Source organism: Trachemys scripta, chromosome 24 (assembly GCF_013100865.1).
Source record: "Trachemys scripta elegans isolate TJP31775 chromosome 24, CAS_Tse_1.0, whole genome shotgun sequence".
Taxonomy (NCBI): Eukaryota; Metazoa; Chordata; order Testudines; family Emydidae; genus Trachemys; species Trachemys scripta.
In genome coordinates this window covers 9,421,864-9,438,412 of record NC_048321.1, presented here as the reverse complement: position 1 = coordinate 9,438,412, position 16,549 = coordinate 9,421,864, and the positions used below count along the sequence as shown (strand labels likewise).

The window sequence follows — 16,549 nt, the reverse complement described above, 5'->3', positions numbered from 1 at the left end:
GCGTCTCCTAGCAAGGAGCCTCGTGACGAGGAAGTGAAGGCTGCTGCTGATCTATTTATAATAGGCATATTGGGGAGGTGTCGCTTCCTTAAACGAGTCTAGGGGGAAACCCGTGGCGGGCATGTCTTGCAGAAGTAAATGCGTGGGCAGGGCACTGCCAGTCGCTCTGAAGTGCCCAGTGGCATTCCAAACCTTTCTTCTCTGCTGCAGCAAACGCCCTGCTGTTACCGCCCTTCACCTGAGTGCCTCCCGCATTCTCTCTCTGGCACCTCTGTAAGCCAAGCCCTGCTGCGAACATTCCTCAGGTCGTTACACCCTTTCTTTGCCCTCCAGTCTTGGTCGCAGGTCCAATCTGCCTGAGAAACATCGTTCCAAGGCAAAGTTTGCATGAATCAGAGCAACGTCGGGCCGGAAGGGACCTCGAGACATCATCAGGGCTAGCCCCCTCCATGCTGAGGCAGGACCGAGTAACCCTAGACCAGCCCTGACAGGGGTTTGTCCAGCCTGTTCTTAAAAATCTCCAGTGATGGGGGTTCCACAACCTCCCTTGGAAGCCTGTTCCAGAGCTTAAACCTCCCCCTACCCCCCGAGAGTTAGAAAGTCTTTCTAAGGCTTTGTCTGCACCAGCACTTTTGTCGATAAAATGTTTGTTGGTCAGGGGTGTGAAAAACACACGCACACCCCGACGGACATAAGTTTCACTGACAGAAGCGCCGGTGTGGACAGCTCTATGTCGGTGGGAGACAATCTCCCGCCAATGTGGTTTAATTATGCCAACGGGAGAGCTCTCTCCCCCCAGCATAGAGTGGCTACAAGGGAGACCTGACAGCGGCACAGCTGTGTCACTGTAAGGTCTGCAGTGTAGACATAGCCTAAGCCAAACTAAATCTCCCTTGCACGCAGGTTAAGCCCGTTGCTTCTTGTCCTACCTTCAGTGGACATGGGGAACAATCGATCACAGTCCTCTTAGACCAGCCCTTCACATATTGGAAGACTCTTCTCAGGTCTCCCTTCAGTCTTCTTTTCTCCAGACTAAACATGCCCCTTTTTTTAACCTCTCCTCACAGGTCAGGATTTCTAAACCTCTGATGATTTTCGTCGCTCTCCTCTGGATTCGCTCCAGTTTGTCCGCATCCTTCCTAAAGCGCGGTGGGCAGAACTGGGCACACTAGTTCAGCTGAGGCCTCACCAGCGCCGAGTAGAGCAGGACCGTTACCTCCCATCTCTTATATGCAACGCTCCTGTTAATACACCCCAGGACGATAGTCACGTATTTTGCAACTGCATCGCATTGTTGACTCGTATTCAATGTGTGATCCGCTCTGACTCGCGGCTTCTGTTTAGCAGGACTGCCTGCCCAGCCAGTCATTCCCCCTTTTGTAGTATCACTGCTAATCTTTAAGTGACCAGGCATGTGACTGGGTTGTGGAAATGTACACCGGACCCTCTCTGGAACACGGGATTTGGGATCTGTGCACAGTACCGCGTTAATGCGGGGACCCTGTTAAAATTAATTGTAATTACATTTGGGATCCATGGCTGCGACCGCGTTATATGCGAATTTGCGCTATATAGACACACGTTCTAGGGAGGGTCCAGTGTACCTCCCTTCTCGCTCTCCCGGGGCATCTCTGAAGGTCAGGATTATGGCATGATGGCTGGGCAGTGTGGATGGGATGCTCACCCAGCGCTGTACCTGCTCTGTGGATAAACGGAACTTTGTTCTCTACTAAATATTTAACCTGGCATCTCAATTCATGAGGAATGCAGGAGCTGCAAAGTTGGGCAAGTCACTTCCCTTCTCTCGGTGCCTCGGTTTCTCATCTGTAAGAGGGGAATAACAATGTCTCCTTTGTCTGGGTTGTCTATTTAGATTGTAGGCTGGTCGGGGCAGGGACTCTCTCTCCTTATGTCTGTGCAGCACCTAGCACCCTGATCTCAGTGGTGGCTGCCGTAATAGGGAACAGTAAAGATGAACTCCTCCACTCAGCCAAGTATTTAGGCAAGATCTCTCTGACGCAATGCAGAGACTTGATGGCCTATACTGCTTCCAAAGGGCTGTTCCCTTATATGTCCCATTGGAGCTCGGGCTGTCTGTTCTGAACCGAAGTATGATTTCTCTCCCCCATCATCAGATTAGAAGATTTTTCTCCTGCTTCTTAAGCAGCTGCCGTTATTTGCAGCAGCATCTGCCTGGAAGTTTTTTGTCCCCCCCCTCCCCCCCCCCGCCGCCATACTAAAGTAATGGAAACTGATCTAACTGTACAGTTTGGATTTTCTCCCAGCTCAACCATGTTATGTTTTTTCTGTGTTTAAAAGCTAAAAATAAGCACCCCGTCTTGAGGCCCTTTTTTCCCCTCTCTCATATTTTCTCTTGTGACTTTTTCTTCCTGAGGATTGGATGCATCCGTTGCATTTTTGTTGCTGATCCTGATAAATGCCTTTTTAGAACATCTAAATTTAGATGCAACAGGGGCTGGATCCTATGAGACTCTGAGCAAGTTGTGGAGAGCTGTGCGCCAGCTGCTTCCAGGGGAGGGCACTCAGCCCCCTGGAGAATTGCTCCCTGGTCTGTAATGAAACTTGAACTAGAATCATAGGTGGAGAGGAAGGATTGTCTAGTGGTTAGAGCACTATTTAGCTTCAGTTTCCTGCTCCAGCACAGACTCCAGGTGTGAACAAGAGCAAGTTGCTTAGCTTTGCTGTACCTCAGTTTCCCCACCTGTAAAATGGAGGTTGTGGGGATAAAAGTACATGAAAAATGGAGATGATCAGATCTATGTAAGGGGCAAGATAAGTTCCTCAGATAGATACAACCTCTCTATTGCCTACCCAAAATTCTCAAAAACCATGAGCCAAGCCCCCAAAATCCTGAGATTAAAAAAAAAAAAAATTGCCTTCTGGTTTTTGAATGTTAGGTGGCGTTCCCCGCACATTTTCCAGTTTTCTCCATGGCCCTAAGGGCTAAAAATTTACCTGGTTAAAAAGGAAAGCTGAGATTTTCCCCTGACTCGAGGACCTGGCGCTTTAAGAAAAATATCACAAGATTTGGCAGCACTGCAAAACCTTTCCCAAGCTGATACTGAAACAGTGCCCTGACGTCCTAATCTGAAAGCCAGCCAGTCCAAGTAGCACAGGGCCTCCCTTGCACCATTCTGGGGTTTTGGTTCAGCGCCATCCCGAATCTAGTGTGGAACTGTTTGGATCCAGAGTTTAGCTCGTGTCTGTAAGGCTTCAAAGCAAGCAAGGACCATTATGATTGCGTAGTCTCACCTCCTGCACGGCAGAAGCCAAAGAAACTTGCTCTGTGATCCCTGCATCAAGCCCAAAAATGTATAGTCGAACTAGAGCATACGTTGTAGGGCCTGGATTTTCAGTCGCTTCTGTGTCACTTAGGAGCACAAGTTCCATTGTAAGCCGTGGGATTGTGCTCCCAAATGATTTAAGTGCTTTGGAAAACCCCACCCTAGAAAGATGTTTCAAAAATTCCAAGTGGTGGAGAATCCACTGGATCCCATGAGACCCTCTTCGATGGTTAATTCCCCTCGCGATTAGCATTTAACTGTCTTCACTCAGTTGAGTTGACAAAGGGAAATTAACACTGTGGCAGCTGGTTTAGTCCTGAAGGTGGGGGAGGTCTAGTAGGGAGAAGTGGAAAAAATCTCTTGAACATCCCAGTTCACAAGGGCAGGAGGTGGGAAGAGCCCAGCGCCCGCCAAACCGAGTTACTATTTTTAGCTTGGCACAGACAGGCTAGAGGACAAAGGGGATATAAATGAAAGCGAAGGGCCAACACATGCAGGGGTAGATGCTGCAAGATTCTTCATTTTTCTTTAGTAATATAGAGCTTCTGGGACAATCTGCCAGTCAAAGTTGCTAAAGGAAATGCTGGGATTCCCTGGAGAAATGAAATGGCTCCAGGGCCACCTTCTGGCTTCCGATGCACATGTTGAAATTAGAGGGAGCCGAGCGAACGTGTTCAAGGTCAGAAGTTTGGACCAATGTGTCAATTTGCCGGTAGGCGGCTTTCTTTAGAAAGCTCTAATGTGGCTGGACTTTGAATTGGCCGCTTGCCTGAAATGGGCCAGTCCGGTGGTTATGGGGAAATGTCGAGATGAAGCCTGGTACATCCCACAGGCATCTTTGGTACCTTAGGTCAGTCTTTGTAGGTGCTCGCTCAGGTATCTTAACAACCAGCTTTTAATAGGAGCCCCCAACTAGCATCAGATCATGCTCAAATCATGAGCTGACCTGGTAACTTTATCCAGCCAATTAAAAAGCCCCACTGCTCTTTGAGTGGCCGGGGGAAGCCGGACTGTGGGGCAGCGAAGGCAAAGCTCTCTCTCCGGTCCCAGCAATTGAGTTTTTCCTTCCTGATGACTAACCAGCTCACACTTGCGTCTGATGAAGTGGGCATTCACCCACGAAAGCTTATGCTCCCAATACTTCTTTTAGTCTTAAAGGTGCCACAGGACCCTCTGTTGCTTTTTACAGATTCAGACTAACACGGCCACCTCTCTGATACAGCTCGCACTTAACATTCACAGCAGCCCTGTTGCCTTTTCAGGAATTCCCCTCCCCATCTTACGCCCTTGTCTGTTTCAAATGGCCCAGAGAGCCGCTGTAACATCCTAGCACTTATCTTCGCTAGGCAGCTTTAATGGAGCCTAGACCCACGTCACCCAGTGCAGCGTCTGACAAAGGGACTTGCTAAAAGCTAATCCAAGACTCTCGCAAACTCACTTCTCTAGGCTAATTCCAAATGTTCCAAGCAAGTGAAGCAACCCGTCTTTTGCCTGTGTTTGCTGGGGTAGACTGGGGAATGAAGACTCCCTGTGCTAATTGCTAAATCCTTTGCCTGGAGATGGCAGCGCTGTCCAGATTTGGATTGGCCTCGTTTGATCACACACTGTGCAAACTGGATCCAAACAGCTCGTCAGTGGTTGCACGGCACAGGAAAACCTCTAGCACCTGTTTCTAACACCTGCTCCTAATCAACCAAATGCAAGCGCAAGGGGTGGGGACTCCTGCACCTGCCGAAAGTAGGTGCCTTCTGATGCTAGGGGCTCATGGGATCTGCTCAGCTGGTGACGGGAGTCTGCAGCCTACGCTGATGGCAGGAGGAGGGATGCAAGCTGCTTCCAGAGGACGCCTCCTTTGGCCTGTGGGACCTGATCAGCTCAGCTCTCTGGGCCCAATTCTCCATTGCTGGCTCCTGGTTTTACCATGTGCCAGCACCAACACCAATACAAAATACCAAATCAGAGCGGGTCACAGCACTGGGGTAAATGAGGGCTCAAGATTCAGGGTGCTGGAGAATCGGGCCTTTTGTGGCAGCCGGTCAGAGCTGTAAGCCTAGTCAGGTTAAATCAGCAATGACTAGATGTCCTTGCAATATGAGATATTCAAGCAGGCAGATTGACAGCAGTAGCACATGAGCGCACAGATCCGCTGAAGCCGTGACGTCTGTCCCGTCCCACCAGCCAGTCAACACAGCCCCGACCATCTTGAAACATGGCTATTTTTTTCCCATGCATCCTTCACCAGATGTTTTGTTGAAAGCACATCCTCCAACCAGTTCTCTGTGCTTAAGCGCAAGCAGCGATGACTCTCAGGTCCCAGGTATTTGCCTTTGGCCTCGTCTTTTCTCCCCTCACCCCCAATTCCCCACTCCTGGAGCACCAAGTTAGTGCTTGGAGCGTTTGAATTGAAAAGGCACTTTCACAACCGAGTCTTATCTCCATATGTTAGTTAAAAAAGACACGAAACTAATACAGCCTCAAGGCTTCAAAAATCCTGAGATTGGCTTAGAAATCAGGAGGTTCTTAAAATAATTGGGGGGTTTATCTGCTTTTGGTTTTGAAGCTTTTTAAGGAGTCACTTTTTTTCAAGCTTTTCTCTGCAGCTGCGAGGGCCAGAAATGTGTGAGCTGAAATTCTCACGTAGCTCAAGAGCCATTCATAGCCCCAGACTCATGATAGACCCCTTTTACAGATGGGGAAACTGAGGCACAGAGAGGGTAAATGACTTGGCTGAGGTCACATGGCGAGTCAGTGGCAGAGCAAGGAATTGAACGCAGGACTCCCAAATCTCAGGCTAGTGCTGTAACCACTGGACCATCCTTCCTCAGGAATAACATGTGTGCCTGTGTATTTGTGTCTCTGCAACCCTTTACAGCAGTAGTTCTGGTGGAACGTACAAGAAGCAGGCTGGATTGTGCCGGGTCCCTTGAGATGAATAGCAGTGTTGTTAGGATCAGCCAGTTTTTAGTTGGTGTGGGAGGAAAATGACTCGTGCTCAGACTTTTTGATTTCTGTTTAGTAAAAGATCCCGGCATTATACAGTACCCGCCCTTTCCCTTGGCAAAGGACTCCCCCAGTTCCGAGCGAGGGAATCCAGCGTGTCTCATGCTGCTGTTCAGGCGAAGATTAGCGCTCTAATCTTGGCATTTCTGCGTCTTTATTCCCGTGTTGCTGTTGTTGCTGCATTGAGAAGGCACAGACCAAAGGAGAAATTGGAGCTGTTGAAAAGGCAGAGAATTGCTAAGTGCTTAATATTGATTTGCTTCTCAGCAGAAAAACATGAAACAGCCATACAAATTGTTTGGTTTTTGCGTGTGTATGTTTTAAATTAAATTCTGGGGAGGAAGGGTGGCCCAGTGGTTGGGGCGCTTGCCTGGGTTTAATTCCCTGCTCTGCCACAGACTCCCCATGTGCCCTTGGGCTAGTCCCTTAGCCTTACTGTGCCTCAGTTTCCCATCTGTATAATGGGGTAATAGCCCAGCCTTGCCAGGAGGGAAATTGTGAGGGTGAATACACCAAAGATTATGAGGCACTCGGACAATTGGGGGCCACATACAGCATGGTGACGCCTGTTTCTATCGCACAGATGCTTCTGGCTGGAACCGTTGTTTCTTCCCGAATGGTTAATGGCGGGAAAGGACGTTGCCCAGACAGACCAGCACGCTGGCATCCCTGTAGGGGCCTCTGAATGCGATTGCCATATAAACAGTAATAGAAGCGTCAAACATCCTGAGCTCGCACTGACACCGATGGGAACTGAGGGTGTTCAGAGCCTCTGCAGGACTGGCTGCAAAGGGCCTGATTCTCAGTTACACTAAACCGGCTTTATGCTGCTGTGTCCACTTGGAGATTGGCCCTGCTGAGAAATCATGCACACACATGCGCAGGGGCCTCCCCAGCTGGTGTGAAGCAGGCGTCGGGGCCCAGCCCCTAGCATAGGGGGAGTGCCGGAGGGAGGGAGAGGCGAGGAGGGGACATAGACATAGCACCTACATTAAGGCTCTCCTCTGCTTACCAGGGGCCATAGGAAGCAGAATGTACTGACTCGCAGTAGGGACCGGGCAGGTCCCCAGCTGCCCCAGAAGGTATCTGCTTTACCAAGGATTTGTGGAGCATTGTTGATCTGAAGCATAAAAGCTGCTCTCACCAAATCCAGCCGCGTGTGTGTTGCACGCTGCTGTCAGAACTGGTCAGGTCTGTTCTGCGGCTAGTTTCCGTTCTCAAAGATGCACCCGGTTTGGTGCCGCAGCTTCCCTGGCAGATGTTAGTAGACACAGATGCCTGCTGGAGGCCTCTTGCAAAGTCTTTTTAGAGCAAATGGGATCCCAGTTCCTCCTTGCATCAGGAGCCACGAATTAATCACCAGAGGTTTTAAGGAAGTTGGTGTGAATTCTCTTTCCTTGGAGGAAAAGCACACGAGACAGAGAGAAACCCCCCTCAGCTGTCTGCTGGCAGCTAGTCTGCTGACATTCTCCTTCCTCATGGGGACAGAGACCTAGGCTGATTGCACGTGCGAAGTTGTTGGGTGAGGCACACATCACTGAGCTCCTAGTCACGCCTAGTCCAGGATATTTGGACTAAATGAGTTAATTGGGGATGTGTTTGTTGATTTCTTAAAGCCGCGCCCGCCGATTTGGCTGCCCCATTTCCCAATCATTCAAATGGGAATGGCCCATTCGGGTCCCCTTTGCAATTCACCTGGCCTGCACTGGTTGAGGAATCTCTGCAAAAAAATTCTCCACCGCTGCTAGCATCAGGTCAGCTCCCCCGTTGTTCGAAATGTCTGGAGATGAAGGACTGCCCCGGGGCCGGGCACTGAACCAGAACTCAGGAGACTTCGGTTCAGTTTTCCTCTCGGCCACAGGTTGCCCGTGTGATGTTAGGCAAGTCACTTGTTCGCTCAGTGCCTCAGTTTCCCCAGTTTCCGCAACATGGGGTGAATGATACTCCTGTGCCTTGCATCTTCCGTGGGAGGTGTCAGGCCACTTTCCAAGGGTGTAAAATTACTGACCCCGTGTCTGAGGGGCAAACTGAGGCAGAGAGAGTGGGATTTACACCAGGTCTCCCAACATTACAGTAGCACTTCGCGGCCCCAGCAGAGATCAGGACTGCGCAAGCTGCTGTATATACATCTAGTGACGCAGTTCCTGCCCCAGACAGCGTCCAGCCTAAATAGACAAGGCAAAGGAAGGATTATTCTGCCCGTTTTACAGATGGGAAAACTGAGGCGCAGGGAGACTGTCGACACAGGTCTCCCCCAGAGCTCGTGGCAGAGTCGGGGATCGAACCTCCAGCGCTTGTCTGGATCAGGCCGGGGAGGAAAGAGTTAAGAGAAGGAATAACCAGAGTGAGAATTTAAGTGCTGGCCAATAATCAAAGGCCATGGGGTTTAAGCCCCAGATCCCTGTATCCCCGTCATGCTGGTTGTAAGGAAGAGGCTGCTGCCAGATGGGGATAATTCAGCATTAAAGGGTGTTTGTAATAAGCCAGAGAAGCTCCAGAAACGCTCTCAGTTGGCATTTTCCTTCTCTGAGTCACTGGCACGTACAGAGCGTAGGGTTCTACAGTGACTGGGGAGCCCCGGGGGCTGGGTAGGGCCAGCCGGGAACCATCTCTGCAGTGGGTGGTGTGTTTTGGCTAGATTAGGGCTAGTCAGATCTGCCCATGAGACTCTGGAGCTGGGTTCAGGCCTGCCTCTTGCTGGAAGTTGTTTGCAGGGCGATTGTAGCCGTATCGCTCCCAGAATAGGAGCGAGACAAGGGGCGTGAGGGAATATCTCCTTGCTTTCCTCTGCCGGCACTGTGTGCAAAGCAGGCCAGCCCGTGGCACTGGGCATCAGCCTTGGCCATCGCCGCCCTGATATTTTTACCCATGATCTAATGATTCAGGAGTTTGCTGTCGCCCCCCTGCCTTTTCTCCTGCCTGCGGAATGTGCGCTGGGATTCAGTTTGGCAGCCTCACATAACTCAGCTGTGCACTCGAGTGTCAGTTGCTGCACCAAATGCAAAGTGGTTTGAGAGGAAGCAGACTGGGCTAGAGCAGAGGCCTGCGACTCCCGGCTTCTATCCGTGACTTGGTGATGGGATTTGCTGGGTGACCTGGGGCAAGTCAGTTCACCTCCCTCCGTTTCCCCATCTGTAGGACGGTGGTAGAGATAGGTCTGAAACAAAGTCCCTCTTGCGCACAAATTTGGCTCTCTCTTTAAAGGTCACCTGCCTGCAGGTGCTGAGATTTGGGGCTTCAACACATAAATGCCCATTTCACACAGCCGGAGCCAAACAGATCCCACTTGGACCCCCAGGTTATGCAATCTGAGCCCACAGTGGCTGTTTAGAACAGAGCTGAAATTGACGTTGCTAGCTGAAATTAACAGTCTTGCCGAGACCCTTCCTCTTTCCAGCCCAGCTTTTACTTGGGTGTTGACACCCACAGCAGATGTTTCCAGTACAGTTTTAGGGACTAGGAATGATCAGCACCCCGATCGTGCGGAAGGAACGATCTTTCTTTTTATAGGTCCTACCAAAATAGTGTTTGGTTGGTTTTGGTTCAGCAACCTCCCTAAAACCTGAATGATGATCAGCATGAACTGCGTCACATATTGAAAGTAACCTTGGTGCTTTCTTCTTACAGCATTCGTTACTGTTCGGCTACTGACATCTGCCCAAAGCAAAGAGCAGCAATTCAGAGTGTAATGGATTTTGTGCCTGGGAAAGCCAAGGTTCTTGGGTGGAATCTCAAATATTTCAAAATGCCCAGAAGGCAGGAAATCCCAATTTCTGCAGCGCCCCAGATGCAGATAAAGAATTTGCACACCTAAAAAGTCCTTTCATACGTGACACCGAGTAATAATACTTCGCAGCGTTTCCATTGCTTTATAAACATCATAGCTCCTGTTAGCAAAGGATTTTGAAGCATTTCACAAATGCCAAGTAAGCCTCACCCTGAGGCGCAGGGAGGGAAGGCTGCACAACTGCGACTACAACCTCAGAGCCCTGACCCAGGACTTCTTGCGGTGATCATGGCTCTGTGGCAGAGCTGGGACTAGAACCCAGGAGTCCTGAGCCTCAATCTCTCTAAAGGAATCTGGGTCAAATTCATGCCAGCTCTGTCCTTAAGCAGATGTGGCTCTGGGGAGTTAGCAGGGATAGCAAGTTAGTCAGCCTGTATCAACAAGGGCAGCAGACGGCTGAGCTGCCAGCATTTGGCTTGTCTCTCTGTGCAGGCCTCACTCGGAGCGTACGATGGGAGGGACCTGAAGCGGTCTCTGCAGCTCGGGTGGGTGGCCTTTATGACGCAGTCCAGCTGCTGCCCACGTGAGGACGTGCGTGATCTTTATTCTGTCGTACCAGAGCGATCTAAACAAGGAGTCCTCCCTTCAGCTCAGACTCACTGCAAGAATGAATCCAGCAGCCCCAGCCCTGCACAGGAGAGGGAGCAAACCTACAGGTCTTGCTCGTAGGGTGACCAGGTGTCCAGTGTTTGACCAGAACACCCGGGCAGAAAGGGACCCCGGTGGTTCCGGTCAGCACCGCCAACCAGGCCATTAAAAGTCCGGTTGGCGGTGCTGCCCGGCTAAGGCAAGCTAGTCCCTATCTGTCCTGGTACCATGCGGCGTCCCAGAAGCGGCTAGCAGGTCTGGCTCCTAGGCAGGGGGGCATGGGGCTCCGCGTGCTGCCCCTACCCCGAGCACTGGCCAATGGGAGTTGGGGGGAGTGGTGCCTGTAGGTGAGAGCAGAAAACAGATCCGACTCGGTGCCTCCCCCTTAGGTGCCAGACCTGCTGCTGGACGCTTCTGGGGCGCAGCGCGGTGCCAGGATGGGCAGGAAGCCTGCCTCTGCACCCCTGCTGCGCTGCTGACCGGGAGCCGCCGGAGGTAAGCCCGCGCCCCAATCCCTTGCCCTGAGCCCCCTCCCAACCCCTCATCCCTGACCCCATCTCAGAGCCCTCACCCCCTGCATCCAGGCCCCCTGCCCCAGCCCAGAGCCCCTTGTCACACCATGAACCCCTCATCCCCAGCTCAGAGCCTGCACCCCTTCCCACATACCAGCCCCCTCCTGCCCCCTGAACCCCTCATCCCTGGCCCCACCTCAGAGCCAGCACTCCCCTCCCACATCCCAACCCCCTCCCTCACTCCGAATCCCTCGGCCCCACCCCCCAGCCTGGAGCCCCCTCCTGTGCCCCAAATCCCTCATCCCCAGTCTCAGGGCCGGCTCCAGGCACCAACCGAGTAAGCTCGTGCTTGGGGCAGCATTCCCTCAAATTTTTTATTTTTGCTTGGGGCAGCAAAAAAGCCAGAGCCGGCCCTGCCCAGTCCCACCCCAGAGCCTGCACCCCCAGCTGGAGCGCTCACCCTCTCCCGCACCCCAACTCCCTGCCCCAGCCTGGAGCCCCCTCCTGCACCCTGAACCCCTCATTTCTGGCCCTACCCCAGAGCCCTCACCCCCAGTTTGAGCCCTCACCTCCTCCCGCACCCCAACCTCCTGCCCCAGCCCAGTGAAAGTGAGTGAGGGTGGGGGAGAGCGAGCCACCAAGGGAGGGGGAATTAGTGAGTGAGGGCGTGTCCTCGGGGTTGGGGGCAGGGCTAGAGCGTTCGGTTCGATGAGAAAGTTGGCAACCCTACTTGCTAGAGTCTCTGCAGTTTGGGTTCCAAGTGGGGATATTTCTGAGGTTCCGTTCCTCTCCTTCGTGCCTGCTCGAGACGCCGATTGACCTTGCCGAGCCTGGCTTGCCTTGATCAAGATGAGAACAAACCACTTGGATTTCCTTATTTTAGGTGACTCTTCCTCCCGAGGCATTTCCTACTCTTAGAGTCTCAGCACTTCCCCTCCACCTGTGGTCTGTCGTGGTTGTTTAGACTGTAAGCTCTCTGGGGCAGAGATGTTCTCACTGGGTGCGCAGCACCTAGCACGGTGGAGCCATGATCTCAGTTGGGGCCTCCAGACGCTACCATCATATATTATGCACACAATAATAAATAGCTACGCATAGATCAACATGAGGGAGGAGATGTTAACCTCATAAGACTTAGAGGGTCGAGCTGTCCGACCCTCCCATGCTGTCGTTCTGTATGGAGTCAAAGTCCATCTTAAGCAGCTGTTTATTGATCAAAATAGCTACAGATCTAAGCAGGCTTCCGTACAGCCCGAGTTCCAGCTTTGTCTCTGTTGTATGCCAGGGATCACGCCCCCCTTGGAGCTACATGCAGTATACATCACCATCTAGTGGGTCCATAATATATTGCAAGCCAACATATCACATCCACCAACCGGAGCAGGATCGCTGTGGTTTGCCCAGCACTTAAGTCTGGTTTTAAAGGTCCTATGGAAGACTCATCTATCTTCTTGCGAGGAGGTGTTTCCTGATGATCAGCCTGCAACTCCATTCTCCTTCATCTCCTTGCTCCTCAGAGCACCCTGAATAATTCTCTTTCCTTCCTTGGTGTATATATCTTTCAAATACCCCCAGACTCTTAGGGCCGGGCTGTAAATACTTCTACTGTAAATCTCTTGGTCTTTCCTCCTCAATCAATCCCTTATTAACTGTCCTCTAAGGTCTCAAGTTTCACAGGCAGCTAGCGATGTTGGGGTTTTTCAGTGCGCACCCTGAGTTGCCTTTTTAAAGGGGTTTCCCTTTGAAACAGAGCTGAGCGCTGTCCTGTTGGAAATGTGGCGCTTTCGGGTGTTGGGTCTGGCGCCCAAAATCACGAGCCACCAGAAAGTTTAGGCCCGAGTTCCCACTCACCTTTTCCCATCCCTGGTATGTAAAATTTTTCTGAAATGTCCTGTGGATCCAAGACCTCTTTAGTAGGTAGCGTGGAGGAGGGAGGTTGCTTACATTGGGGGGCCTTTGAGGCAGGGACCATCTTTTTGTGCTGTGTCTGGTCAGCGCCTAGCACCTGGTCCACAACTGGGAGGCCTTGATGCTGCTGCTGTACAGAGAATATATACTAATGATACTGTACTTGCTTTTCCAGTCTGAACTGGAGGCTGGGAGCGGGGTGTGTGTGTGTGTGTGTGTTTTCCGTCAGATGTGCTGTAAAAGGGATCACTGCTTTAATTCCCCAGGGAGCCGCTTGCCAATGCATACGTCAGCCCGTGTTTAATTTTTAAACACCCACGCGCCGCTCTGAATCACCAGCCAATAAACACCAGCAGGGTAGGGTCAGTAAAACAGCCCGTAACATGGGATGGAGCACGAGCTGCTTTCACGGCTGATCACCCCGTGATGCGTGTAATGAGAAGCTGGGAGCACTGGGAGATCAAAGAGCCTCAGGCCCTGTCTATAGAGGGGATATTTGTAGCAGGGTAGCTATGCCCGGCGGGGCGGGGTGGATGTGCTACGTCAGTGTGAAATGGGGCTGCCTCCCGTGTCGTTTCCCCTGGTTTTGAAGCATCACTAACTGCACTGGTGCAAAATCCCATCCTGTCTGTGCAGATCCCAAGTCGGGGGCATGGTAGCTGCATGAATCAGGAGAAACAGAGCAGGAATTGGGTAATCTGGACCTGGTCTGTGGCTACATGGGTCTCCAAGCACCAGGGCTGTCAGTCTGGCATCTTCCACCGTTGTGAAGTTCCCCAGGCCCCTTGGGATCAGGTTCTGAGCTGTCCCCTGGGACTGGAGGGGTATTTGGACCTGGGAATTGTGCTCTGGGCCTCTCTCCAGCATTGGGCCCTCGTTTGCATGGGGCAGGGGGTTCCCCGAACACATCACCAGAGCAGTTTGTTGGCTGTGTTCCAGGAATGGCAAGAAGGAAGGGGACCTGCTGGCCGCGCAGGCTCGCCTCAAGGACCTGGAGGCCCTGCTCAACTCCAAAGAGGCCGCGCTCACCACCGCCCTGGGGGAGAAGAGGAACCTGGATAATGAAATCCGGGAGCTGAGGGCGCAAGTGTCCAAGGTGAGCAGCAGGTCCTGACTCCGGAGCACTGCTGCCCCGGGGCCCCCCGCAGTCCCCTCTGCAGCGCCAGAGATCATGGCATTCTCCGTGCACATCCTGCCAAGCCTGCTGAAATGCCCCGTATGATTTGGAGCGGATGGGACCACGCAGCAGTTAATGGTCCCAGCGAGGTGTGAGCTAGGGAGCCAACCCCAGGTGGAATGGTGGGTAGGGGGGTAGGCAGGCAACCCACTCCTTCGCCTAATGGGAGCGGCGAGGCGGGAGCTTTGTCTGGCTCCTGTTGCAGCGGGGCACAAATCCAGCCCATGGACTAGTTATGCCAATTGCCGGCCATGGTCCCTTCTGCTGCCCTGGGCAAAGTAGGAAATGCCCGGCCCAGCCGTGTCAATTCGCCCAAATTGGCCTGGAGACCCCCGATTTGGAGGGTCCCTTTCCTGGGCCCTTGAGCAGTTGTCACAGTCTTGTGACAGGGAGAGCCCCTCACCTGCGGGAGGTGGGGGGCTGAGGCGCATGGTGGGAGTGGATTTGACAGGCATGATTTCGGTATTGGGGGAGGGGAGAATTGATGGGTTTAGCTCTGATGTGGTTTATTCAAATGAGGCAGTGAATATGTAGAATATGCAAATTGAGCAATCACCATTTGCGGGAAGTCTCCAGATTTGCCGGCCTGCAGTCCCCAGGCTCAGCGGCCCCCTGGCGAGGGACCGCGCTTGAGACCCGCCTGATGGGGCTGCGAATCTCCGTCTGGCTGCGCTCACTTTCCCCTCTCCCCTCCCCAGCTGGAAGCCGCCCTGGGCGAGGTGAAGAAGCAGCTGCAGGACGAGATGCTGCGTCGGGTGGACGCCGAGAACCGTCTGCAGACGCTGAAGGAAGAACTCGACTTCCAGAAGAACATTTACAGCGAGGTGAGCGGGGTCGGGCTGCCCCTGAGCAAGGCCTTCCCCAATAAGGTGCAGACTTATACACTGTACAGGCCCATGATTTATCGCTCCCCGATGAGGACAGGTCATGCCAACGCCCTCAGCAACAGAGAACTCCAGGCGAGATGCATTAGCGGTGGCAGCTCAGCTGAGGACGAGGGGATCCATTTAGCAGCGTTCACAAAACCCCACCTAGCTTTTGGGGCAATGGGGAAAAATCCACACCTCTGAGCGGTGTAGTTAAGCTGATCGAAGTCCCCATGTAGACAGCACTAGGTGGGTGGAAGAATTATTCTCCTGGGAGGTGGATTCCCTGTGTCGATGGGAGATGTGTAGGTAGAGTCTACACTCAAAGCGCGACAGTGGCCCAATTGTAGACAAACCCTGAGGATCAAGCGCCAGGTTCTGGGGCATGTACGTTGCGCACGGAGCAATTCCCACTTGCGCCTGGCTCGGCACCGCTCCCACCTAGGGGGCAGGTGACTCCCAGGCGACGCCAGTGCGGGTCCCAGCAGCGAAGCTAACGGCTGTTTGCTGCCCTGTGCCACTGAGCTCCATCTCTGAGAGCCACGGCTCACACAGCCCCTTATTGGTGTGATACCTCCCCCTCCTCCCCCAACCAGGAACTTCGTGAGACCAAGCGCCGCCACGAGACCCGCTTGGTGGAGATCGACAACGGCCGGCAGCGGGAGTTCGAGAGCAAGCTGGCCGACGCCCTCCAGGACCTGCGGGCCCAGCACGAAGCCCAGGTCAGACTGTACAAGGAGGAGCTGGAGAAGACCTATGGCTCCAAGGTAACACACTGCACAGGGCCAGGGAGATGAGATGGGGTGTGGTGGGCCAGGGGTTCAGGACTGGGAGTCAGGACTCCTGGGTTCTAGTCCTGCCTTTTCCCCCAACTCTCGGTGACCTTTAAGCAAGTCACTTAAACCCAAATTTTCACCCTCAGCCTCTGATCTCTGGGCGCTCAGCTCACAGCACTCGGGGTCCTGGCTTTGAGAGGCCTGGAGCAGCTCCCCTCCGTGTGAGATCAGTGAGGAATCAGGCTGAGCTGGCAAGACAGCCAAAGCTGGCCACTGAAAATAGGGGCCCACTTGTGAAAATGTTGCAGGCCCTTTCCTGTCCTCGGGCCCTGCTTTCCCCACCTGTGCAATGGAGAGAACACTTAGTACCAGCCTCCCCGGTGGGGAATGTGGAGCGAAATCAGCGCCTGTCGGGCATGTTCACAGCCTCTGATGGAAGCTGGCCCAGAGGCCGGGGTTTTTGTCTCCTGCGAGGGGCTGATGGATAGCTCACTCGCGCAGGCCCCCTGACCGGCCTCTCCCAGGGCCGTTCGCTCCCACCACGCTGGGACGTCGGTAGGGAGCTGCCCCTCTGCGGCGCTAACCCTGCCTGGCCTGTGGCTTGCAGCTGGAGAACGCCAAGCAGTCGGC

General features: G+C 53.0%; 1 protein-coding gene across 1 annotated transcript in view; it reads left to right on the top strand.

Annotated features, from left to right (window-relative positions):
- Positions 1-16,549, top strand: part of LMNA (lamin A/C) — a gene marked incomplete in the record, with an annotated part of 85,392 nt that overhangs the window by 23,392 nt on the left and 45,451 nt on the right. Inside the window, 4 exon segments of the mRNA XM_034756958.1 lie at positions 13,992-14,196; positions 14,976-15,101; positions 15,740-15,910; positions 16,527-16,549. Of these exon segments, the coding sequence (XP_034612849.1) occupies positions 13,992-14,196; positions 14,976-15,101; positions 15,740-15,910; positions 16,527-16,549 (525 nt within the window).